The 27561-nt window shown below is 33.1% G+C and overlaps 1 protein-coding gene and 1 pseudogene across 3 annotated transcripts in view; both read right to left on the bottom strand.

The window, feature by feature from the left end:
• Positions 1-27561, bottom strand: part of STXBP5 (syntaxin binding protein 5) — a 168291-nt gene that overhangs the window by 96814 nt on the left and 43916 nt on the right. For all 3 annotated transcript variants that reach the window (XM_041740439.1, XM_041740441.1, XM_041740447.1), the window contains exons 5-8: positions 22784-22918; positions 21031-21094; positions 16046-16129; positions 7084-7207 (exon numbers count right to left, since the gene is read on the bottom strand). In XM_041740439.1, the coding sequence (XP_041596373.1) occupies positions 7084-7207; positions 16046-16129; positions 21031-21094; positions 22784-22918 (407 nt within the window). The remainder of the gene's footprint in view (positions 1-7083; positions 7208-16045; positions 16130-21030; positions 21095-22783; positions 22919-27561) is intronic.
• Positions 12090-15154, bottom strand: LOC121482593 (annotated as a pseudogene).

Here is a 27561-nt window from a genome sequence, read left to right as displayed (position 1 = left end):
CTAGATGTCATTTTACTTCTTACTTGCTATGTTACTTGGGCAGCAAAATCCTGTCCTTATTCAATTTGTGCTTGTTCAGATACCTGTGAACTACATTGGTAAGTTGTTGAAAAGAGCTGGTTACTTATAAAACAACTTAATAAATCATACAAAGCTCCAAGTCACATCTGATTTTTTATCTTTACTATGCCCTGCTTCCCATTCCTATAAACCATCCAGCCACAAAAAAAATTAGCCTCAGTCCTGTTATGATTGTTTACATTTATTGTTTATAAAACATATTGTTCACAATAATTTACTGTGAACAATTCATTTATTGTTTACAAAAGTTTCTTAATTAGTCTCCCTCTTCTGCCTCAGCTCACTTGATGCACCACCATCAAAGCAGTATTTCCAAAATAAAATTTTTTTTTCTCATTGTAAAATCATTTAGGTCTTCATCACAAAGTCCACACACTTTAGCATACTATGATATATATTCTTGCCCCCATATACAGTTCTGCCTTCGTTTCCTGCATCTTGCCCAAAGGTATTTTAAATTCTAGCCATACTAAACTATTAGCAGTTTTCCAAGAATACTCTTTTGATTATGTCGTTGTACCTTCTGACTAAAATAACCTCGCTCTGCTCTTTCCCAGCTTATCACACCCCACTCATCCTTTATAACCAAGCTCTTAAAGATTTGTGAAATCTTCCTACATCCTTCATCCCAAAACATACCCACCAATTCTGTTTCCATATAACTTATGCCTTTATCAGGACTTATAATATGTATTTTAGTAATCTGTTAATAGATCATTTTCATCCACTGGACTTTTAAGTTCTTCAAAGGGAATATACTTCCAGTATTTAATCTGGTGTACATAGGGGTTGTTCAATAACTGTCTACTGAATGAGTAAAGATGCACTAAAAATGACTGAGGATCACTGACGAAAATAAGTATTTCCTTTGTTTTTAACTTTGATATTTAGAATGTAGAACACTTTTCTAACGGATAAGGCTGTTACACAGCAATTATGTTTTCAGTCTAGAGCTGCCTATCCAGTATGGTAGCCAGCACTCACACATGGCTATAGAGCACTATAAATGTAGCTGGTCCAAGATGCAGCATAAGTATAAAGTACACAGACTTCAAAGAGTACAAAAAAAGAAAGTGAAATATCTCAAGTCTGTAAGTTGATTAGATGTTTAAATGATATTTTGCATATTTTGAGTTAAATATTTATTACTAAAACTAACTTTACCTTTTTAAACTGCTATTCATATAATTAAATTTACAATTACACATGTAGTTTGCCTTATTTTTCTACTGAATAATGATGTTGAAAATAAAATGATTCAAACTGGAGAATGACATTATTAAAATACTAATCTGAAATGAGGAGGGTGTTCTTTATGTAATAATTGTGAAGACAGAGTTGATTTATAGCTGGACTAGAGATACCTGGATACCTGGTTTTAAACTCTTGGCCAAAGGCAATGGGATTTATGATATGCTTGTTCAAGGTCTCAAACTCCCAAATCTCCCCTGGTGATTCCCTGTGTAACAGTTTTATTGATGCTGGGTAGCTGGCCTAATTGGTGTGACAAGACTGGCTTGATTACTGAAAGGGGAAACTGAGATCCTCAGAAGCTAGATCTTGGTAGCTGAAGCTGGAGATTCAGCACAATCCTTGTATACATATAAGTGTCTGTGGGAGCTTGCATATGGGATATGTCTCTCAAAATGCTTACCTACATTATGTTTCTCCTGCTGGAGGACATCCTTTGCCTTTAAATAAAAGCTTTATTTGAGTCTGTTCTGTAGAGTCTGGTAAACCCTTTCAAATTCAAAAACTGAGGAAAACTTTGTAATGAACTATATAAAGAACTGCAGTATGGTTTTATTATGTATTGAATGTTTTATGCTTCAGGTGAATGTTAAAAATGGATTAATAGTATTTTTTTGGATTAATAGTATTTTTTATGTCACATCTTTAAATTATTATATTGACTTTTACTTCTGTAAAATTTCTTTTTCAGTGAGACACTTAAAGGAATTAAAGCTCTTCAATCTTGGTTTATTCCTTAATAAGCAGATTAATCATATGATGAATAAGTTCCAACTAAGTTTTAAACTGTCCTTTCCTTTAATGGGCACCTATTGATTTTGACGATCTGTCACCTCCATTTCCTTTGAGAATCATCTGATGTTGGTGAAGACGACAATTAGAAAAATCTCACACTGACACACACATACCCAGGGTTACAGGGAAGATCCTGTGGTGCCCTGAGCCAGTATATCACTGAACCATGATGACTGCTTCAGGGTAAATATATGAGCCATGCCAGGACTATCAAGTTCTTCCCTCCTAAATTATGAAAATTTGTCAGAGAAGAGAAACAGGTCAAAAGAGAGAAGCAGAATTCACCCATAGGCTTACCACACAGAAATACAACATTTATAGCCCACCAAGATGAAACGACTTTGCAGTCAATAGATGGAACAAATCCAACTTAATTTCCAATATGTGGAAACATATTCACAAAACTTTAGATCTTAAAAATCACCTTGTTCAATTCTACCATTTTATTGATGGTGAAACTAGAATCCCAGACAATAGTAATTGTCTCCACAAAGTATTTCTACACATAGCAAAGCTATTTACATTCCAGGTTGTAACAGTGCCAGGGAAATGTTCTCTGATATTCATAAAAACTAGATTAAAAAGAGCTATCACTGTTTTAGTTAGTAAAAAAAAAAAATCACCTGTAAAGTATTTCACACACACAAATGAAACCTTTCTGAAAAAATACAGCTATCAACCATCTTTATATGCATTATAAAATCCAATATTATATCAAACAATTATCTCAAATTAATTCAAATTATTTTCTTATGCTGGCTACTTTATCATCACTATCTAGATAAATGCTCTGCCCCTCAGAATGAGAGTTTGCTATCAAACAACTTTAGCAATGCAAGATGTCATCCAAGGGTAAACTCAACATAGCTAAAAAGTCTGGAGAACTCTCTTATGATTCAATTATAGTGCATGGCCATCATTCCTCAAAAGCGTTATTTCATAGAGCACTGGGGAACCACAAGATGTTCTCCAAATAAAAGACACTAAAGCAGTAAGTTTGTAAAAAGCGACACAAAATAAATTCATAGTACACATTAAAAGTTAAGAAGTCTTACAATGAAGAAAATGTTCACCTTTAATTCAGCATTTCCAAATCTTTGACCTTAACATGGTCTTTCACTGAAAAACTCATTAAAATAAGAAAAATTGGTATGTGAAATATAATTTGGGGAGCACTAACAATCTTTCAGTCCTATCCTACCAAATAAATAATACACCCAGATTCATGTTTATTATGATTACATACGTATAGCACATCACAATTTTGGGGTACTTTCATTTATATTTTGCTTATTTGATCCAAGACGTAGAACAGTGCCTGTTACATGTTAGATCCAATATTTGTTGAATAAAAATAATTCCCACGACAACCGCACGAGAAGACTAAGTTTAATTATCTCTATTTATAGATGTGAATGCTGAGGTTCAGAAATGTTAAGTGACTTCCCCAAAGGTCACAGACTCAGACTACGGAATCAGGGCTTTACCACAAGTCTTTTGGCTTTAAAACCCTATGTTAGGCTGATATAACATGTTTTCTGAACAGATTATTCAAGGACATCTTAAACTATTCTTAACACTAAACATACTGTAATAAAGTACCAGAGGAGTCTTAAAGTACAATCAGTTCCTGGCTATCAAGGTAACGTTTACAAATTTTTTTTTTTTTTTTCCCAGAAGATACTCAAACAACCATTAAATGGGTTTAAATAACAAAAAATCCAAAATGGAAACAATTTTTAGTATATCTAAAGTAATTTACCATAACTGCTAGAAAATAAAAGTGAGAGAGAACACAAGATAGTAATGAAAAAATAACCCCAAATTTCAATCCATTAAAGCAGACATTTAGTATACCACAATTATATACCACAAGTATGGAAAATACATCATCTTGTCATGGCATGAAAAACACATTTTTGTACTTCAATGTGTAAAAATGCACTTAGTTTTGTCACTGAAATCAGCTATCAACATAAATTTAATTCTGGTAGTTTACATACCACTAAAAATAAGCAGTAAACATTACTAGTCTCAAAAATAATTCATATTTTATAACTAAAGAGTATATCTGATTATCTATAATTTTAGACCGCCAAAATATGCAATAAATGCCATCCTACTTAACACCTGCCACAGAAAAACTTACTTTTTGTTTGGATTCCAATTTTGAAAAAAAAGCATATTAAATCAAATATTCTTTGTCTTCTTTGTTTAAAAATCATTTTAGCTAGTGACCCTCTTTGCTAATCCACTATAAACTCTGCAGAAACGTATTTACTCCACTTCTGAAAGTCTGCTCTCTAAGATCTAACTTTTTGATACAAAAGGGGTCAAGATTAAATAGAAAAGTTACCATTTATCAATTACCACAGTAAAATTAATCTGGCTAAAAACAACAACAGGTGCTAAAGTCAGAGGATAAAAGTTTGAGGAGGAACAGTGTGTTGACAATCTCAGAGTACTTCCTTCAAATCAAAATACTTACCTGATTACAAATACAAATCAAAAAGTAATTAATTTCAAACAAAAAAGAACATAGTAATAGATCTAACAGACAGAACTTTAATGAAGGGATCAAAGTATAAGATATCAATTTGGACAAATCATACAGAAGAAGTTCCACTTGAGAGGCAGCAAAAAGAATGTATTAATCATTCTAAGATATTACAAACCTGAATCTAAGCATAAAAAAAAATCAGACAAAACCCAACATAGACATGTTCTATAAAATAATTGACCTAGATATTCAAAATCTGACAGTTATGAAAATCAAGAAAAAGCTCAACAACTGTTTAAGTTTGAAAGAGACTTACAAAACATGACAACTAAATGTAATCTGTATATACACCTTTTTGATAAAAGGCAAAACTGGGTGATATAGGAAAATGTTCCTGTTTGTAAGAAATAGATACCGGAATATTTTGGGGTGACTGTATGTCAACAGCTTATTCTCAAATGATTCAAAAGAAAAAAAGGATACTCATTAAAAAAAGATAAAATGTAGATAAAACTCCAAAACCAATGTTATTTATTCTTACTGCCTTTGATACTAGGTTCATTTTCTTCTGGATTTGAGGTGAAAGTTTGTTCTTTGGTTGTTTTTTTTTTTAAGATTTTATTTATTTATTCACGAGAGACAGAGAGACATGCAGAGACATAGGCAGAGGGAGAAGCAGGCTCCATGCAGAGAGCCTGATGTGGGGCTCGATCCTGGGACTCCAGGATCACGCTGGGCTGAAGTCAGATACTCAACTGCTAAGCCACCCAGGCACCCTGGAAAGTTTTTTTTTTTTTTTTTTTTTTTCACCCTGGAAAGTTTTTAAAACTAATCATCTACTTTTTTGGTTTTCAGGATTCCTAAATTCTAGAGGTCTTAGGAAATCCTAAAATTTATGGGAATTCTCAGGAATATCAACAAAATTAGGGAACAAGGCACTAACAGAATAAAGAATGAAAATATATTAAGAAAACCTGGAACCTTAATCATAACGGCTATCCTCTGGTGCATGCATAGACCCAGAGCAAATTTAAAATAAGGGCTTTTCTAGATCACTGCTCCCATAAAGCAGTGGTAAAGTATACCACAATGTGTAGCTTTATGAATTACTATTTTTCCTAGAAAACAAATAACTCTAAAACCCCACTATGCCACAGATACTAAAGTTAAAGATTTATCTTTCCTTATTTTCTATGTTGTAATAATTCAGAATGGATCAATATTTTCTTTAAAGTGGGCACTGATAATTTTAAAGCAAACAATGAAATATTAGCAATACCACAAGGATATTCTTCAATAAACTAAGATGTAAAGAACAGTTCCATTAATCTCCCTAAATTCACTGGTTAAGAATCTCTTAGGGTGAAAATGCAGATTAATAAAGAAATGCAAATTCCTAAGATTCATCCAAAACTCAAGGAAGGTCTTCATAATCAGTTCATAAACACTTTAATAAAATCTTATGGGTTTTATAGATAGATTTTGTGCAGAAAACACAGCAAACTTGAAACTGCTATCCCTAGAAAGGTTGGCTTGCAATGTTAGCTCTTGGTTGGCATCTGGTAACTGGCTTTTGAGATAGTTTCCACCATTTCCAGACTGATAAGGGTGGCACACTATGTCCAAGCTGTTTGTATGAACAAAACAATTTATGAACAATCCCTGCTTTCCTTCTGGGAATCTGAAATTTTGGTATGTGCTAAAGAAGACAGTACCCATGGACTGATTCCAATTAAAAACTCTGGGCTCCTGGGTTCAAATGAGCTTCCAAGGTAGACAACATCTCACACATCAGGTAATAGCTCATTGCTAGAGGAAGTAAGCATGTCCTGTGTAACTCTACTGGGAGAGGACTATTGGTAGCTTGAGGCTGGGTTAGTTTACACTTTTATTGCATGTATGTTTTCCCTTTGCTGATTTTTGCTCTTCACCATTTTGCTGAGTCCTGTGAGTCTTACTGGTAAATCATTAAACTTAGAGTGATCTTAGAGACCTTTGAGATAATACTTTAATGCATAAAATTACCTTCTGTAGAGTTGTTTTTTTTTTCCTTCTGTAGAGTTTAAAGTGTTTCCGCACACTGTTATATGTGTGTGTGCATATGCGCGCGCGCATATTAGCAACCTGCAATTGATAACTTTAGGATGACAAAGGCTTACAGTAAGTTCTGTATTATTCACAAAATTATTTACTTTCTGGACTACTAGACAAACAATATTCAGAATATAATATTCCATTCATTTTCTCAAGGTTCAAATTTGAAATTTCAATTGTAAATATAGTTGAGATTTTATTACCTGGTTGTTACATTTTATTTCTATACATGTAAATATTTTTAATTTCCACAAAATGAAAGAAAATTCATTCTTATCCTCAAAAATAAATCCAAATGCAAACTCAAAAGAGTTTACTGTGCATGACAATTTATGTAGTGTTCAAAAGGAGTATGTTCTTACCATGCGGAGTGATTGTCTGCATAGGCTTAGCTGGGGACCTCACATTCCATATAGTCAAGGTGCCATCTGAATGACTGCAAATAAACTGTTTTCCCTCATGATGCCAAGCAACCGAGTGAATAGCCTATAAAAGAGTGAAGAATTCCATCTTTAGAAACAAAATCTAAATACCAAGTTATACACAATCAGTATTATTTCTGCTCTTTAAATTATTTCTTTTCAACTCAAGTTGATACACTTCTAGTTCCTAATGGTCAATTGACTTTAAAATTGCCCTACTGGGGGTATCCCTGGGTGGTGCAGCGGTTTAGCGCCTGCCTTTGGCTCAGGGTGCGATCCTAGAGACCCGGGATCGAATCCCACATTGGGCTCCGGTGCATGGAGCCTGCTTCTCCCTCTGCCTATGTCTCTGCCTCTCTCTCTCTCTCTCTCTCTGTGACTATCATAAATAAATAAAAAATTAAAAAAAATAAAATAAAATTGCCCTACTGGAAGGCAGAACTGCTAAGTACAGTATAAAACCATGTAACTGAATTCCACTTTCGTACAAGTCAACATTTCCTATAATCTTGTTCAATGTCCATTTATTTGGGTTCCTCATATATTATTTAAAACAATATGGATATTTTAAAATATAAATGAAGGTGGATAAAGCCAATTAGCTGAGTCTCTAAATGCCAATATTTAATACAATGTTTCAAGTTCAAAGTATCTCTAACAAATTTCTAAGTAAAATCCTTTTTTAAGGTTTATTCACTTATTTTAGAAAGAGAGAGAAAGAGAGAAAGAGAGAGAAAGAGACTGCCCACATGCACAAGGGAAGGGCAGTGGGAGAGAGAATCTCCAGCAGACTTTGTGTTAAGCATGGAACCCAACTCAGAGCTTGACCTAATGACCCTGAGATCATGACCTGAGCAGAAATCAAAAGTCGGATGCTTAACTGACTGAGCCATTCAGGCAGCGCCTAAATAAAATCTTGTAACAGTAATAAGTTTATTCCAAGATACACATACGATATTCCACAAACTCAAACTTAAAATAATCCCTTTATTAGCCTTAACAGATGAAATTATTTCTGTATACTATGAGTAGAGCTAAAGAGCTTTACAAAGCTTTTAAATATTTTTTTAAGTGATAAAGGAAATACAAGAGAGCTTCAGTGTGTTTGAAGTGTCATTTATAAATAAAAACATTCTAATCTTATGCATATAAATATATCATATACAAATGTATAATATTTATGGAGAATATTTCTACTTTGCTAAAGAAAATCATATATTTTTGTTTAAAAGTACCATTTACTTTTAAGATAGTATTAAGTTGTTAACTATTCTAAAAATAAATGCTAACTAATTATAAGGAGCAATGGGTTCATAATTATTTTGGATAACAGAGAGAAACAAATACCAGAAAATACTACACAAAAGAATAACCAAATATAAACTTTTGCATGCAGTATACATGATTTATTTCTGCAATTTTCTTTCTTTTTTAAAACTGTGACATCTCATTATTAGGCTCTGGCAAAAGTAGTATATAAGATGCTCTGTGCTATTTTTATCAAGAGCATCTTAAAGAGTAATTTTCTGGAAAGATAACAGGCTAGCTAGCTATTTACCTATCAAATTTTACAATCACACTAACTCAAAATACTGGGGAAATTAAATAAATTCCCTATTTACTCATTCTGCAAACTGATCAGTATCGTTAGAATCACTTCATAGTAAAGGCTGCATATAAATCTTAGTCCAGCCTCTCCTACATTATATATAAACTGATAAACATTCTTTTAGCAGACTTATACCAAAAATTATTTCTCTTCCCCTAGAAAATAAGATCTTAATATTATATCCAAAAGCAATATTGATTGCTAGTATAATTACTATTCCTAAAACTTTAGAAAATGTTACTGAATGATAAAAGAAAAAAATTTTATAATACACACTTAATTTTAATTTATAATGCTTGCATATACATGGAAAGGAAATATCGAAAACACTCTAGTTTGATTATTCTCATGTTATCGAATAACAAAGTAAATGCATAGAGCACTGGATTATTTCTTGTATATTTGAATAATACATTATATTGTACAGCTTTGGCCCTAGTATTTTAACTTATGAACATTTTAATATTTCCATTGTAGGAAGGAGACAACAGTAATACTGTATAATTAAGATAAGTATAGAATAATACATTTTTGTAAAATAGTTGACAAAATTATTATATATTGGATATTCAGTGATTTATAACTTAAAAGTATTAACAGGCATAAATTGAAAACACTGCCATTTCCATTAAAAAAAAGAATCCAAATGGAACTCTCTTAGAAATTTTGAAAATGTGAACAAATTATTCATTTTTCTAAGCACTGTTTCATCCTTGGGGAGAGAGGAAAGAGGAGGAGAGAGGAGAGGGAAGGAGAGGGGAGAAGAGGGGAAGGGAAGGGAGGGAGGGGAGAGGAAGAGAGAAAATTAACAGAAAATAAGCTGTTGTAAATATTAAAAGCACCTCTCTAAACATTGAAAAGAAAGACCTTAAAGGAATAAATGCTTCAGTGAGTATCTATAGGATAAAACATAATTTTTTAAAAGCTGTTAAGGAGTCCAATGCTGTGAGTTACAAACATATTATTTCAATATTCTTTTTTAAAAGACTGACAGTTTTGAGATAAATGTACTCACAAGAGCTAGCAATGTACGAACTTTTTTATTACCTATATTTCTATCTGTGGTTTCTCAGTTTACTAGAAAAAAAAACAACATGAAACCAGAATAAAAAAGTCACTGATCAACTCTAGATATGACAAAGAGTAACCATTAAAATAGCTTTGATAAGTACTAAATTACTGTCTTAAAACATCAATAATGCTATATTTTATTTCTGCCAACATATTACTTATAAAACAGAGTACTAATATCTTAATACTATTTATAGCCTAAAAGGAATGAAATGTTCATTGCAGAAATGTAAGTTTATATAGATTGAAATACCCTATGCAGAAAATTTCTGTAGAAAATTAGGGATACTATTCAAGTACACTGAAAATCTATTATTTAGACATAAAACCAGGGGAGTTTGTCAATTCAAAAAGTACTAACTATGGCTACACAAAGCAACTAAAGGTTAAGGGTAAAGATGAATTTCTGTTTCCATTACTCCCACCCATGTAAATCATCCTCAAGAAACCAAATGAACAATTAAAAATGCACTAAGAACTTTTATTATACTGGAAATGTTCAGAATCAATATTATAACACTATTTGCCCCAGTTTAATAAAAATGAATTTGACTGGAGTAATACATCCTTGGTAGAAAGTAAATATTGGGGGAAGGGGTGTTGTAGGGGTGGGATTTTGTGAAGCTCTTAAAGTTTTAACCCTCATTAGTGAGAATTAATAATTTCTTTGATTTCTAAAATTACACACTTGGCAATCTGCATTAAGAATCAAATATAAAGCATTTTTATATGAACCAACAGCATAAAAGAGCATGAATGAACTCACAGAAATATAGTCAGAAATTTTCACTTAGTTTGCTTAAGAACAGGTGAAGTTAGAAGTTAGATCTTATATCCACAGCACTATTATTTAAACATAAGATTTAGTCATTTTATATGTTATTATTTATTAAGAATAAATTTTATGACTTTGCCTCTCTATTGCATATCTGTTCACTAGTCTGTAGCTTTCTTATAATTTGTCAGGCTTTGATATGAAGATAATGCTGCCCTTGCAAGATGAACTGGGAAGTGTGCCCTCCTCCATTTCTGGAAGGAGTTTGGGTACTGTGAGTACTATTTAATAAAAAGCCTCTCAACCTGGAGTTTCTTCATGGGAAACATTTTCATTAAAAATTTAATTTCTTTAATAAATATAAAGCTACTCAGGTTAACTATTTCTCCTAGAAGATTTGGTACTTTTAAGGAATTTGGTGTCTTGTAAGGCATTTGCCCACTTTATTTAAATTGTTGAATTATTAGTATGAAATTGCACATATTTCCTTACCAGTCTTTTTGCATTTCTCTAAAAATTGAAGTAATATCTCCTTTTTCGGGCCTGTTATGGTAATTTATGCCTTTTCTCCTTTTTGCTATCCCTGTGGCTGTGTGTTTACCAATTTTCTCTATTGTTTTTATGTTATCTGTTTCATTAATTTGTTATTTCCATTCTACCGCTTACTCTGGTTTTAATTTGCTCTTCTTGTTCATGGTGGAAGCTGAGGCCATTGATTTGAGACTTCTCATTTTCTAACAAAAACACTTAATGCCACACTGAATACTTCAGTAGCATTTCATAGACCTCCATATCATATTTCCACTTTTTTTAAGTTTAAAATACGTTTTCATTTTCTGTTTCTTCTTTGACTCATGGGACATTTAAAATTATATTGTTTCACTTTCAAATATTTGTAGATTTTTCATGTATCATCTTATCAATTTTAAATTCTATTATATTAAAGGAACATATTTTTAATAATTTCAATTTTTCTAAAATTATAATGACTTATTTTATGGCACAAACTAAGGTCCATTTTGGTGAATGTTCCACATGTCCTTGAATGGCACTCTGATGTTGAAGAGAGTGCTCAGATATCAATACAGCCATTTTAGCACTCTTCTAATTTGGTGCTTTTACTTTTTGCTTAACACTTCTGGGTTTTTATATTTAAAGTGGGTTTCTAATAGCGTAGCGTCTGATCTTGTTTTGTGATCTAATTTGAAGATCTCTGCCATTTATTTGGGGTATTTAAATGACTGCATTTAATATGATCACTGACATAGCTGATCTAAATCTGTTGCCCTGCTATTTTTTTTCTATCTCCCCCATCTGTTCTTTGTTCCCCTTTTCCTCTTCTGCCTACCTTGGATTGAATTTTTTAAGATTTTAATTATTTATTCATGAGAGACACAGAGAGAGAGAGGCCGAGACACAGGCAGAGGGAGAAGCAGGCTCCATGCAGGAAGCCCGACGTGGGACTTGATTCCGCATCTCAAAGATCACGCCCTGGGCCGAAAGTGGCACTAAACCGCTGAGCCACCGGGGCTGCCCATGGATTGAGTATTTTTAAAATTTCATTTTATATTCCTCTTTGGCTTACCTATTTGGGTTACTGTATTTCCTTTAGGATTTATCGCATAAATCTTTATCCTAGTCCACCTTCAAGTAATGAACACTTCAGGTACAGCATAATAACCTTACAAAAAGATTCTGTCTCCTGACCTTTGTGCTACTATTGTCTGATTTTAATTCTATATGTCAGAAATCCTACAATGCATTTTTATCATTTCTAATTCCTGTGATTATCTTTTAAAGAGAATTTAAAAAATTAAAAAGCTTTTATATCTATCTACATATCTACCATTGCTGGTGTCCTTTATTCCTTTGAGTAGATCATATTTCCAATTATATCACTTGCATGCTGCATGAAAACCTTTTTAATGTGGCTTGCTGCGAAGGTCTGCAAGTGAAGAATTCTTTGAGTTTTTAAAGTGTGTAAAAGCATTTTTGTTTTGTTTTCAAAGATAATTTTTTGAACATAAAATGCTAAGTTGACAATATTTTTCCTTCAGTACCATAAAGGTATTGTTCTAGTGTGTTCTGGCTTGCACTGTTTGTAAAGAAATCATTTGCTATTATTTTTATATTTGTTACTCTGTATTTAATGTGTTCCCTTCCCCCTGCCCCGCTTGCCTTTTAAGATTTTCTGTATCACTAGTTCTAATTTTAAGTAACTGAAATATGTGCTTTTATATAGCTTTCCTTCATTTTCCTTCAGCTTTGAGTTCACAGAACTTCTGTGATCTCTATACATCCTATTAGTTGATAGGATTTATATTTTTCATCAAATTTGGAAAACTTTAGGTCATTATTTCTTCAAATATACTTTCCATGTTCCCTCTGCTGGGATTATTACACAAACATTAGTCTGCCTGAAGCTGAACCACAGTTCACTCTTTCTGTCCTTTTCTGCCCATCTTTCATATTGAGTAGTTTCACTGCTATGCCTTCAAGTTCATCAATCTTTCCTTCTGCAAGATCAAACCTTTTGATTTGATCAGAGTATTTTTTATCTCATTTTACTTCTTCATCTCTAGAGATTCCACTTGGGTTTTTCAATTCTTCCCTGTCCTTTCTCAGCATGTTTATGCTTTCATTTACCTTCTGGAGCATATGGAACCTATTTAGTAACATTTATTTTAATATACTTGTCTACTAATTGTATCGTGTCATTTCTGAGTTTGATTCTATTGACTGGATTTTCTTTTTATTTTGCATCATACTTTCTGGCTTCTTTCTATGCCTCAAATTTTTATCTGGATGCTAATTATTATGAAATTTATGGTAGGTTATTATTATATTCTTTGGAATACTTTTGAACCTTTTAGAATAGTTGTATTATCTGAAATCAGTTTAGACTTCTAAAGGCTTGCTTTTAAGCTTTGTTAATCCAGGTAGGTGAGTCTTTAGTGTAGGGTTAGGGAAGCCCCACTACTGAGGCAATACCTTTCTGAGTACTCTTCCGGATGCCCTGTGCATTACAAGGTGTTCTCCACTCTATTGCAAATGTGAGCTATTCTTGGCCTTGTGTGCTGTGACAACTGTTTTACCTATTTCTTTCTAGTGGATCTTTTCAAAGCCTCACACCCACACACTAATCAGTATTTACCTGAAGACTCAGGGTGGGGGGTTCCCTATATATTTTTAAACTCTCTCTAGGTAGTTCCCTATCCTTTGGTATAGTGCCTTATAGGCTACAAATATCTTGGCTTACCCAGTTTCTCTATTCTGTCTCCTCAACCCAAAGAGACTATTGAGCTTCCACCTAAGTTTCTCCTTTATGTAGAGACCTTGAAAACCTCTAGGCCATAAGCTAAGGCAACTAAATGGCTACCTTGTTTGTCTCCCCTCTATGGAAATCTCTGTTCTTTTTTCTTTTCTTTTCTTTTTTTTTTTAGTTGTTTATTAAGAGAAACTATTCCATAACCCAGTGTTTGTGTTTCATAGCTCAGGAACACAGAACAGTCAGTGACAAGCTTCAACGAAACGCAACCCAAAGAAATTCTTTGTATTCCAAATTCACTTTGCACTCTGAAAGATACCAGCCTTCTTTACCTCCTCAAAATCTTTCATAGAATCATAATTTCTGTAGAAATCTGCATATGCCTTCTTTCTTGGTTCAGCCACAGCAAATTTATAGAAAGCTGCAACCCCAGGGATACAGCAAAGGCTCCAACGATATGAAATTGCAGACTCTCGGCCAGAGGCCTCGAATCTGAGGTTTCATCAAAGCACTTGAAGTCATGGTAATTATTCTCCTTAACACCTACCTGAAACCTAACGTCCTTCCTAACAGAAATGGACGGCGCCCCAGCAGTTGGAATCTTTGCTCTTAATACCTGCTAATTTCTAAAAAATGTTTTTTTTATTTATTTTTCCAGTGTATTTGCTTAAGGCAAGAGGATAAATCCACTCCCTGTGATTCCATAATGGCTAAAGCCAAGGTTAATATTTAAATTTATAAGAAGCAAAACAAAAAAAGCGAATTTTTAAAACCTGCTCTGATTTTAATATAGACTTATAGGACAAAACTTCCAATGAAATTAAAAGAACCTTTCATTTAAAATATTGTTTTTTATACTTTTAAGATCTTTTTCTTAAATACTTTTAAGATCTTGATTAGTGAATCACACAGTGCTTAGTAACCAAAAACCTTAAAAACAAAGTATGAAAAAAAAGTATGCAGCTATGAAAACAAGGGACATTCTTTTTTAGCATGCTTACAAAGATCACATGCACATATTTATAAACTATACCACGTATTATTATAGTTACTCAATATAGTCTGCTGTTTTAAGTAACTGAAAGCATCATTACAAAGACATGACATATTTTATCTTATAAGCAAGCAAAACCACATACACTTCCTAGTTCTAATCATTGAATTAGAAATCATGACCCTACTAATCCCCAGATTACAGTTACCAGATACCATTTCACACTGGAAGAAGCCACAATTCCTAAGAAAAAAAAATTTATTCTAAATTTGAAACAAAAAAATACAAGATTAATAGTTATACTTTTTAAAATAACAGATAGAAAGGAAGATATCCAAGACTATTATCACCAAAGAACACAGGAATCAAGAAAAGGAGGCTCATGGACCAAAATGGGAGAATTTGAAAATCAATAAGGACAACAACTTCAATGTACTGAAGCACAAATACGTTTAAATTTTCAAGTACATAGTGAAACTAAAAGCAAGAACAAATTGGTCACCATTGGAATTACTACAGAACACTCCTTTAGAGTAAACACTAAAATAAAAGCAAAGAATCATTTATTCTTTCCTTTATTAACTATACTACTATTTAACCAAATAGCAGGAGAGAAGTTTTCTTTTTTTTATCAAGTGTCTGAGCGGAATTACAGAATCAGAACATCTTCATTTTGCAACCTCTATGCATTGATAAATCTAGGCCTTGAACAGCACCGGCTGCTAACCTCACAGACATGAACTCTCCAACTGATATAAGGGTACCAGCATCATTTAAGAAGTCTGGCTTAAAATGAAAAATGAATCCAAATTTGATCAAGCCTCAGTAAACCAGTTTATAGAAAATCTAAGGACAAAAAAAGATGTGAAACACAAGAGGGATGGAACCAGAAAAATCTAGTCTTTGAGAAACTCTAGAAGAGTTCTAGAATGCCTCTAGAAGAATGAGAAACTGGGAACACTGGTACCAGGAGTTAAGGGACGGGATAGCCAAATGACAGAGGTGGAAAAGAGATTTTCTTTAATCTTTTGAGCTATGTGATTATCTATTATATAAAAGTAAAAAAGTCTTTTATTGCAATTACAAAGGTTGCCTCAACTAAAATCACCAACTAAGTTCTTAGAGAAGTTGCTCTGAATTAGAAAAATGATAAAAATGTTTGATTAGCAAAAACAATCTTATTACCTCATCATATGTGTATCTGTAGTCGGCTTTCTTTGATTTGAGGTCCCATAACACTACTGTTCCAGATTCAAAGCCAATCAAAAGCTGTAAGAAAAGAAAATGCCACATGACCTAGGATTGATATTATGTGAAACATTTATTTGATGACAATAAAGATAACTATTATCATTCATATGCTTCAAGTATAAAGTTATAATTAAACATCACATTGCCAATCACAGGAATGACAAATGAGAATACTGCACTGCATGTTTATATGTCTTTGATGATTAGGGACTTAACATATATAACTAATCATTGAGAAAGAAAATAGTATCATTTTGAAGTCCTGAGTATACATTTTCATTAATATGACATAAATTACTAATAAAAATTAACATTTGTGTATGCTTTAGAGTTTATAAACTTTCCTAATTCAACACATTATCAGGCAATATCATTTACTCATATATCTACTGAAGGTTCTAATCCAGACTAGATTCCTCTCATAAGATTCAGACCCATAATTCCAGTGGCAACAGCTCCCTTTATCTACTCCACAAGAATGTCAATGTAAATGTGTCTAAAAGTGAATTCATTATTTTTTCCCTGCCCTCGTTTTCTGGTGTTCCCTAACTGCAATGTCTCTCTCAGTATTCCCTAGTGCTCATTAAGTCACTCAGACAAAAACCTTGGGGTGGGAGGGTCATCCTTAACTCTACTGTCTCCCTTGTCAGGTAAAATCATCAATTTTAAAACTACACTCTATTATCTTTCTACTTTCCCCCACCCCCAATACCTCTCTTCTAGTTTAAGACACAAAGTTTTCTCTTCTGGTCCCCTGGTCTCCCTGACTCCAGTCTTGCTCTTTTTAAATCCATTCCCGACTGTAGCTAGTGTTTACCAATTCTAAAATGCATGATCATGTAATTCATGCTTTTATTTAAAAAAATTTTAATGCCAAAAAAAATTTTTTTTAATGCCTTACTATAACTGTTAGGATAGAGTACAAACTGAGTAACATGACCTAGAAGATTTATCATGGTCTGACCTCTGCTTACCTCTACAGCCTTGTCCCTTGTCACATCCCTCTTACCCAGTACACTCCAGCACATCTTTCAGTTCATGCTTTCTCTTATCTTTGCTGTCTTCCTACCTGGGCCATATCTGAAGTCATCCTCTTTACCTGATCAATCCCACTAATCCTTCCAATGTTGTTTTAGCCATCACTTCCTCTGGGTAGCCTTCCTTGACCTACCAAATGTAAATCAATCTCATTTCCATGTACTCCAACAGTACTCTGTATATTTTTTAATCTGAAGGGTCAGCACACAATAATGGCTTTTTCCTTAGCTGAACTCTCAATCTCTCTCTCTCTCTCTTTTTTTTTAAAGATTTTATTTATTTACATGAGAGACAAAGCAAGAGACAAATCACAAGTAGAGGGGGAGAGACAGAGGGAGAGGGAGAAGCAGACTCCCTGCTGAGCAGAGAGCCTGACTCTGAAATAAAGACCTGAACTAAAGGCAAACACTTAACTGACTGAGCCACCCAGGCACCCTTGAATTCTCATATCGACTATAACACTAGTCTATTTAGGCAAGAACTGGTTTTATTTTGTTCATCACCAAAAGACACAGAGCCTGACTGATATGTTGCAGGTACTTAATACATTTTTATGTGAATGAGTAAATTACAGAATGGAATGCATGTTCTTATTTTACAAACTGTCCACTGTCTGTCCAACCTCTGCTGCCCACAACCCTTCAGCCTGGCATTTTTCAAATCTCAATATTCCCTTTGCTTGAAACTTCCCTTTTATTCATTCAGTGATTTCCTATTCATTTTTAAGTCTCAATTTAGCATTGCTCCCTTGAGTAAGCCCATCCCCAATTCTTCTAGATAGACTAAGATCCTCCACCTATGCTAGCACATGTGTTTTCATCTATATGTCTCTAATATCCTGCTGAGTGCACAGTAGACACTCAATAAATACCTATTTAATGAATATTTAAATGATTAGTAGAGAGCCAATATTTCTTCATGCAATTGGGGGTATGAACAAAGCTTGAGGTAGTCTCAGTAATTTTAATGAAATAGCAATTTAGAGGATTTCAGACTAAAGGGGCACTTGGAGGGGCAATCACTAAAGCTAACAAAACTCCCCACCTCAGTAGGAAGTACATTTAATTTTGCTAACACAAACTTCTTTCCTAGCAATGTGAGATATATACTCCTTCCAGGAAAAAACTGGTATTTTTTTCCTTTGTCTTTTCCTAGTCCTTCTAAATACCTTAAATACATGACATAGCTTTTTTTGATGGGGAAATAATAGAGAAATTTTAGGAATAAGAGATGGAAAAGGATAAAATGTAAGAGCTGATGTACAGTGTAAACAGCACTGGACTGCTCAGGACACATGTCACTTGAGCTCTAGTCTTAGATCTGTTACTTGGTAGCCATGTAACATTAAGGAAATAATTTTACCCAACCAGGTGTTAATAACATAAGAGAGTTATAATAAGCTTTAACCCCACTAGACAGCTCTAACATCCTTAAGAATGTCAGAAATCTATGCCAACAGGTTAGACTTTCATCCACGTAATCTCCTAAACGTTAAAAAATAGAAGAGCTAACTTAAAGATATGGTATTTAAACTTGGGAAATTCTTTCAATGTTTATTCTTATTAGAATCTTTTATAATTCAGAGATGTTAATTTATATACTGTTGACTAAGTTTCCTTTTATTTTTTCTCTCATAAAAAGCATTAGTAAGTATACCAAATATGAATATAACTCTACAACATTAATAATTCTGAGGTTGAAATCAGAGCAATCCATATTCAAAATCCCAGCTCCATCAACATCTAGCTTTGTACCTCTGGAACATATAATGACACCAAGTCTTTGTCTCATCATCTGTAAATTACAGCAGATAAATAACTTAAAAATTGTTAAATGATCAAATAAAATAGTGCATAAGAGGTAGAAAGCACAGTGCCCAAAACAAAGCAGAATTCAGTGAGTGGTAGTTTTTACTGGTAGCATCATGAGCAATTTTACACTAATACCTAACCTTCCCTAGCTAAAACCTTTGCTTAATGTTGTGGCAGCTACTGTAAGGTTAGCTTTGGAGGAACCTGCCCTGTCATCTTATACCTTTCTTTAGCGACACACTGTCACAAAGATTTTTGGAAACAGTAGAGATACACTGATATAAAGTGGATTTTTCTATTAGAAACCAAAGGTTAGACAATTTGATCTATTCTAGTATTTCAAAAATGTTTGAATGAGGTTAATTCTGGGAACTAAGGAGAATAACAAGTTTCAAAAAATGATGATTAAAATAAGCAGTTTTATATAATTTATTTACATAATAAATTAAGTCTATATTGAGGCATTATTATTTATATGTCGGATGCTGTGGGAAACATAAACCTTTATAAATATTATCTCTATGCTATAGGAGTCTTTCAAGTTCAGGGAAGGTGAGACATACATATTTCTAATACATGACAATATGTGACAAAAACTATAAAACTTGTACAACTAAAATGCTAATGAATTTGGAAGTAAGAGAAAGCATTTTTAGTCAGGATGGTCAGCAAAGATGTCATGAAAGATAAACATTTAATCTGAGCCACAAAATGTGGGTAGGAATTCAGCAGAGAGAGAATAGTGGGAAAGCATTCCAAACAGAGGGACTCACAGAAAGGAGGTATGGAGGTAATAAAGAGTAGCTCACTTTTGGGAAACTATTTGCTTCAGCACAACATTCAAGTAAAGATGTTCTGAAATACAATGAAACCTAAGGCCATGTTTTAAGGAAACTTTTATTTGTCAGCTACTGCAGAATCACTGAAAGCTTTCCCACAGGAGAGCAATAGTAGTAAAACAGCATTCTAGGAAGACTGATGTGGAAATGGCTCATGAATGGGTTGGAATACCTTAAACTTTAGTGGTCATAATGACATTGAATAGAAAAGAGACATTTCAAAGAAAGGACTGAAATGTCTTAGAGACTGAATCCAGGTAGAAGGGAGGGAAGATGCAACCTTCTTGCCATGCCTTCCACCCAAAGTCTTGGCTTCTAAACAAATACTTTATAGCAAAGAAAACAGAGGTACAGGTGACTATAACTTGCTTCCTGTGAAGTTTCTCTCAAAACATACTTCTGTCTGATTACAAGCAAACTTCAAACAGTATAGCTATCCTTTTGTTTTCCTAGTGGCAAATAAGAGAATAGTGTTAACATAACATACAGGCTGGACCACTCCCACCAACTGAGGGAAGAAAAAAACCTTCACAAAATCTAGAAATCTCATTTCACTGATTTCTGATAGTAATAAACTTTCTAATGGTTATGTAGGCCAGTATAAAAAATTATGTAAGTAGAAAAGTATCATTAAATATAACTACTTAAGAGACATTTGAATTAGGAAAGAGATTCATGGAAAAGGAAATTTTATTATTTTTAAATGTATTAACAAACCTAAATAACAACTAAATATTGATTTATGAAACTAGTTTGAATATAAAAAATGAAATACTATTTTTAAAAAATATCTACATTATTAATCTAAGATAATATCTATGAAGAAAAGTTTAAGGGAGATGAGACACAGACAACTCTAACGTCAGGCATTATATGATAAATGCTACAAAAAATTGTATAACTAAAGTGTTAAAAATAATTCAAAACCAAAACAGTTTTTGCCAGGATTACCAGAAAATCTTAATAGGCCAAAAGTAAATTAGTAACTTTTAATTGTGCTTATTAAATTTTATTTGTCTTAGGGTTTTTTGTTCTTTAAAACTGTAAATGATTCTAATCCTTTCACTTTTTCTTCATAATGTATAAACCAGTGAACATCTCTGATGTACAACCTTTATTAGAAATCTCAATTTTGCAAGGTACATGTATGTGGTACTGGAACGGTTCGTATATTTATAAAAATACCAAAATGTATGCATTTAATAAATATATATATTTTTTTAAATTCTACCTTTCCTTCATCCATTGGGTTATCACTTATATGGACAACTGGTCCTGGATGAGATTTAGACGACCTAAAATAGAAAGTTAGCAGGGTTTTTTTCTCAATTAAAAATTTCAATTCAACTATATATTCATCACAATGAAGACAATGAATGGAAAATAAAGATACATTTATAAAAGAGGAAAAGATTCAGTAAGTGATTAATTAGAGATGTATAGTTCTTAATATGGATAAGATAGGACTCAGAGTAAAACTATGGGTGGGTGGATGGGTTAATAGGTGATCAGGATTAAGGAGTGCATTTGTAATGAGCACTGGGTGTACTGAGGTGTTGAAATACCATATTGGGTGTGCACATGAAACTAACATTACACTGTGTGTTAACTAACTGGAATTTAAATAAAAACAAAAAAAAAACAGGAATCAGAAAAAAATACAGTGACATTGATACAAGTATACTTTTGATATAGGCAAAAATCTTCAATTTTGTATTTTAGCATCAAAAAAACCCCTATTCTCATGCTATAATCCTCAGAATTAATATTTTTAAATAAAGCACCATCTAAAATATTACTATCTTACTTTACTCAACCCTTGCCTCCAATTGGAGCATTCATCCAGGTCCATAGCTCACATGAAACATAGGAAAAATTCTATTATGTTCTTTTAAATGTCAACAGAAGTAATGCCACTGTACTTGGTCAGAGAAAAACAAGTCATACAGCTAAGAATGGAGCTGAACTTATGCCTATACAGTAGGAATAAGCACCTCACTATTCATTCATAAATTCCAAGGGTTGAGACACCACCAGTCCACTTCATGAGAAACCTTTGTGAAACTATACAGACATCTGCACTAGGCCTACCCACTGGATGTTGTGATCAACTCAGAACAGCAAAAACGCACACTATGTACCAAGAAACTGAGATATACATCCCTGCCACAGGAAGGAAAGCCAGCCATAATACATTATTGCTGGTACTTAAGAGAGATGCTACAAATTTATCTTTATGTCAAATTCTGTGCAATGCAACAATACAGAACCATTTTTTTAAAAAAAAGAAATACCAAAAATGAATCTTACTGATATCCTTTGATTTTTACATCTAAATAATATAAGAAAAAATTGAGATGAGATGTAAAGATAAGATTCTAAAACAGAGTGCAAAGTTAGTGCTAAAGATCCTTAGGGCCTTATAGCTCAGCCCAGCCCTGTTCTTGTTACTGTTAAATGAAAACAATCATTTTATCAAAATTAAAGACAATTAACTTTCAAATTCTGTAATGTTACATTGCAAACATTTACATTATATTTGTTGATTATTAAAACACATCAAGTAATGGATTAGATCAATGTTTTCTAAACATTGGTGGCAACACATCAGTGGGTTGTGAAATCAATTTAGTGGGGCATGTGCAGCATTTGGAAGAAAAATAACCAGAAGATAAAAATACAGAAAAAAAAAAAAAAAAAACTGGAGTGTTTTTCACCAAAGAATTGTTTCACTAAACTTGTGCTATAGTTTGTACATTCATACACGTCATATATGCATATGTTCACATATCTATCTGTATTATAAAGCACTTAAATTTACAAACTGCTAGTAGGATAACGTTTAGAAAAGGCTAATAAACAGTTTTTAATATCAAGAATGTCTGACATATTTAATTCCACATGGATCTGCTGATAAGCTATTATATAAAGATATCCTATATGGGACTGATACTTTCAGATACAGAATATGCACTCAAACTCACAGTTCAATGGCTTTATTCCACATAATGACGTAGCCTGAGAGTGTGAAGGACTCCACATTGACAATATGTATATTACCTCGCTCAGTGCCCACATAGAGCCACTTACTCTGGAAAGGCAGATGGCAAAATGTAACCCTGTAAGAGAAAATATATCCAAAAAGGTAATTAGAAAAATGTCTGTAAATTTTATTAATTGCATTAGAGGGTTAATCATGATAAATAATTTAGGAGAGGCAAAAATGACATACAACTAGATTTATGTACTGAAAATGCAAATTCAACTTCTATGTCAAACATAAGGTGTTACAGTAAATAAACAGCATGGCTTGATAGAAAGAAGAGGAGTTTAAAGTTAGTATGTGTTTCAAATCTGGCTATGTCAATCACTGTACTACTTTATATCACAAATTCAACTGTTAAAAGCAACAAATTATGAGTCTAATAATCACATGATCCCAAGATACTTTTATATTTCTTAGGAGTTACTAAGCACAAATTTTAACTATCTGAAGTACCTAAAACTTGCAATAACAAGCCAGATGAACAATGAAATAACTATCATAAAATGAACAATGAAATAACTATCATAAAACAACCATTTCATTCAAAATGATTTGTAAACTAAAACATGAATAGAGCTAAATGTCTTGAAAATTCAAAGACAATTTCAGCATAAGCCAAAATAATGACTAGATGACCAAAAAAAAAAAGAAAGAAAAAGAAATATACAACCTCCTGATCTCTTCCACCACTTTGCAATTGCCCTTTTAAAAAATAAAAATAAAATAATTTATTTATTTGAGGGAGAGCAGGAGCAGGAAGAGGGGCAAAGGGAGAGGGAGAAGCAGACTCCCCACTGAACAAGAAGCTGGATGCAGGACTCCATCCCAGGACTGCAGGATCATGACCTGAGCCAAAGGGAGACACTCAACAGATGAGCCACCCAAGTGCCCCTGCAATTCTCTTTTATTCTTCACTCTACAAAAGCGGTAGTTACTGACTTGCTTAATACAATTACATGACCTATCTTCGATTTTACTACTAACAAAATTATTTATATAATATGCTTCAAAAACTTAAAGTTATCTCAATAGCAGAGATTTTGGATATATTCATACAATATTTTCTATTCCCAGTGCAACAGCATATTGCAGCTGTTTCTCAAATATTTAAAGAAACGAAATAAGAATAAATTCTTAAATGTTCAGCAAAAAGTACGGAACTTTTCCCTAGATATACTCTTTCAATATTAGCTACCATCATTAAGTTTTCTTCTCAATTATAAAACCAACTTATATTGCTGAAAAATGTTAAGCATCTTTGTTTTTTGAAGTGAAAACAAACTACTATTTAACATTTTAAGAAGGAACTTAATTAAAATGTTCACTTAATTATCCAGCACCAAGACTTTAACATAATCATGGTCCCTAGAATGAGTTTTGTATAGAAATAACAGGCATGTATTTGTATAATGAACCACATTTAAAAATTACTCTACTCCTTAACTTCCCTCATTATTCGATTCAGTTGAAGAGGGGGGAAGTCAAATGGTTCTTATTAGAATTGGGAATTTCTTAATTAGCAAATTTTAATGGCTCTGAACAAGTGGGAATAGAAATAGAATACTAAAATCCCATATTGCAACCAAATAAAATACCATGCCAGTGATTTACAGAAAGGCCAATAAGAAAATGTGGTTCCCCAAAACATACTACTAGAAAAGCAATTCAATGAATATAATTACTAAGAATTGTAAGATCATAAATTTGTGGGTAATTTATTCAGTCACCAAGATATAAAACTGGTTGTTGACACAAACTAGACTTACTATATTTAATGGGTTCTTTCAATATTTGTTATATGACTTATTTCCTTGTTAATTAAATAAAAATCTGGGGCAGCTGGGTAGTTCAGTTGATAAGCATCTGAACCTTCGGCTCAGGTCCTGATCTCAGAATCCTGAGCCCCCATGTTGGGCTCCCTGATCAATGTGTATATATGTATTTGTGTGTGTGTGTGTGTGTGTGTGTGTGTGTGTGTATACACATAAGGAGAGAAAGAAAGACTGAAAAGAGAGATTTATTCTTAATGATTCTAAGAAAGTGAGCCATGATAGAAAGTATTTTTCAGTAAAAGTAGTCATGAAACAAATGGCACTGAATAGCCATGGGACAAAGAGATTTCAAATTTAAAGAGTTCAGATCAACAGATGCAAAGAAACTTGAAAAGAGAAAGTTTCACCAATGTCCCCCAAGAAATCTCATCTCCTTCCCTGTATCCTCCTCCTTGTATAGTCTCTCCCACTACTGATTCTAGGACCTTGTGACTTGCACTGGCCACTGAGGCATTAGCAGCTCTGCCATAAGCAAAGATTTGAAAAGCACATGTACCTTGGGGCTTGCCCTGTTTCTTATGCCTTTAGAACCCAGGTGCCATGTGATGAAGCCCAGACTAACCTATTGGGAGAATCTGGCCCAGCCCACAGCCAGCATCAACCAACAGACATGTAAGGCAAGCTAGATCATCCAATCCAGTTGAGCAGCCAGATAACTATGGTTGCATAAGTGACTACAGCGAAAGACCACTTCTGCTGAGCTCAACCCAAGTGCTGACCCACAGAACTGTGAGCAAACAAAATTTTTTATTTTAAGGTAATATAGATCATAATAATGATGGTGACTTCAGTTTTTACTGATAACAGGACCAAATTAATTTAAGTTTATGTGCTGACATATTAAAGCATAATGTTATACTGAAAATAATTAAAGTAACATAGTTGAGACTCATATGAAAAACATTAAAACTCAGTAAAGACTAGTGAGATCAGTTATTATAAGAATGGTATATTAAACTGGGCCTGAAAAGGTACCTTTTCAGGTACCTTTTGATGTATGACTGAATCTAATGTACTAGAAATAAATAGATTGGATAGACAGATAGTTAAGTTGAAATCCCTCAGGGTGTCACTAAATGGAGTTGTATTCTAATTCCCTCTACAGGACTTAAAAGTAGATATTCTACACAAAGCTGTTACTAGGACACAATAATTTCCTTATTTGCTTAAGGGACTTAAAAAAATGTAACATGTTAAGGGTTAGGAAGTGATACATATATCCTATTCACTATTTAGCTTTAGCAGCTGTCTGTCAAACATTTTACAGTCAAGCACCAAATTTAAAAGATTTAACTATTAACAATTTTAACAGAAGAACACATACAGTCTAAGTAATGTTGAAATTAATCATCCATAAACTAGGGTATAGATACATATGTGTATTTAATCCATAAAGACATATGAACCAATATGCTCATCTATATGCCTGTATCACCAATGAATCAGCTCAACATGACAAAATGCATCATCACTTTTATATTCTCAGGAAATATCACACTATCTTTTACTTAATAAGTAATTCATTAAATGAACAAAAGAATTACATAAAATGTGAGAATTTATTGTTAATTAACAATCAGATATTCCTAATTTTCTCTCTCTCCTCAAGGCTTGGGCCTAATTTAAACCATTATTACTAAATTTTCAAATCAATTCCTAGCTGCCACTAGAGTTATCTTTTCAAAGCCAAGAGAAATCATATCATTATCTTACTTGGAAGACCTTAAGGACTTCCTATCTTCTACCAAATACTTCCTAAATTTTTAGTGATACTCTGTGCTACATATATCTGGGGAAAGGGTGTAGAGTTATAGTGTACTGGATTTAATCAACTATTATTCAGCATCCTCTTCTACATTCTCCTATATGCCTTCCTGTTCTGCAGATTCTAAAAAACTAAAACTTCTATTTCCCAGATTCTTCCACAGCTAGAGTTCCAGATGAAAAGAAGTTTCTACCAATTGGATATGCTTAAAATTTGCAGGCAAAAGGGAGGCACAGATCATCTTTCTGTTGCTGTTTTTACTGACAAGGGTGTTGTTCAAGGCAAGAGGTACTTACGACAGCATTCCAAGCTCTACTCCTGAGAATCATGTGCTGAGAGGCAGTTGTATGGCAGTAATCATAATTCTTGAAACTCAATGGTTCTAGCACTCCTTGGTATTTTGTAAACAGCTACATCCCTGAATTAAATTCCTTTGTGCTTAATACCTACAGTGATTTCTAGTCCTGCACTGAACCCTTATTAATACACCAAGAAATTCATCAATCTGTAACTAATCTATATGATGGTCTACAATGACCAAAAATTACCCATTTACAATGTATCTTGTTCAGATAATGTTATTCATTTAATGATTTAAAGTTGGAAAAAGGTTGAGAATATAACTTTCTTATAATTGTATTAAAAGGCCTTTCATGAATGAAGTAGACCTTTTCTACCTTTCTAAAATTATCCTCTCTGGACTACCTACCTAGCTATGTTTAACCAGATACAGTGCCCTAAACATGCGAGATTTCCTCAAAGCTGTGCATCTGAACATAATAGAAAGTCCTTTTGCCCTTTCTCAATGTATGAAATCCACACTAATCCTACAAATCTGTTCACAAAGGCTTTTCTGTAATGCTTTACCTGAAATTCTCAAAACACAGGGATACATCCTTTTGCTGGTTAATCTTCAAAATTTCCTAAGAAAAATTCACTACATATTATATCATATTTTCCACTGCATTATAATTTGCCATTTCATATTCCTTAGCTGGTTATAACTTCCATGTCTCTCCAGAATTCATCACAATATTTGCATGCACCAGAATCTCAATTAACATTTACCAAATGAATTAATACACAAGAAAATAAAAAAGAAGGTATTTGATATTCTTC

Source organism: Vulpes lagopus, chromosome 2 (assembly GCF_018345385.1).
Source record: "Vulpes lagopus strain Blue_001 chromosome 2, ASM1834538v1, whole genome shotgun sequence".
Classification (NCBI taxonomy): Eukaryota; Metazoa; Chordata; class Mammalia; order Carnivora; family Canidae; genus Vulpes; species Vulpes lagopus.
The sequence above is the reverse complement of the archived record's forward strand: the minus strand, read 5'-3'. Positions and strand labels throughout refer to the sequence as shown.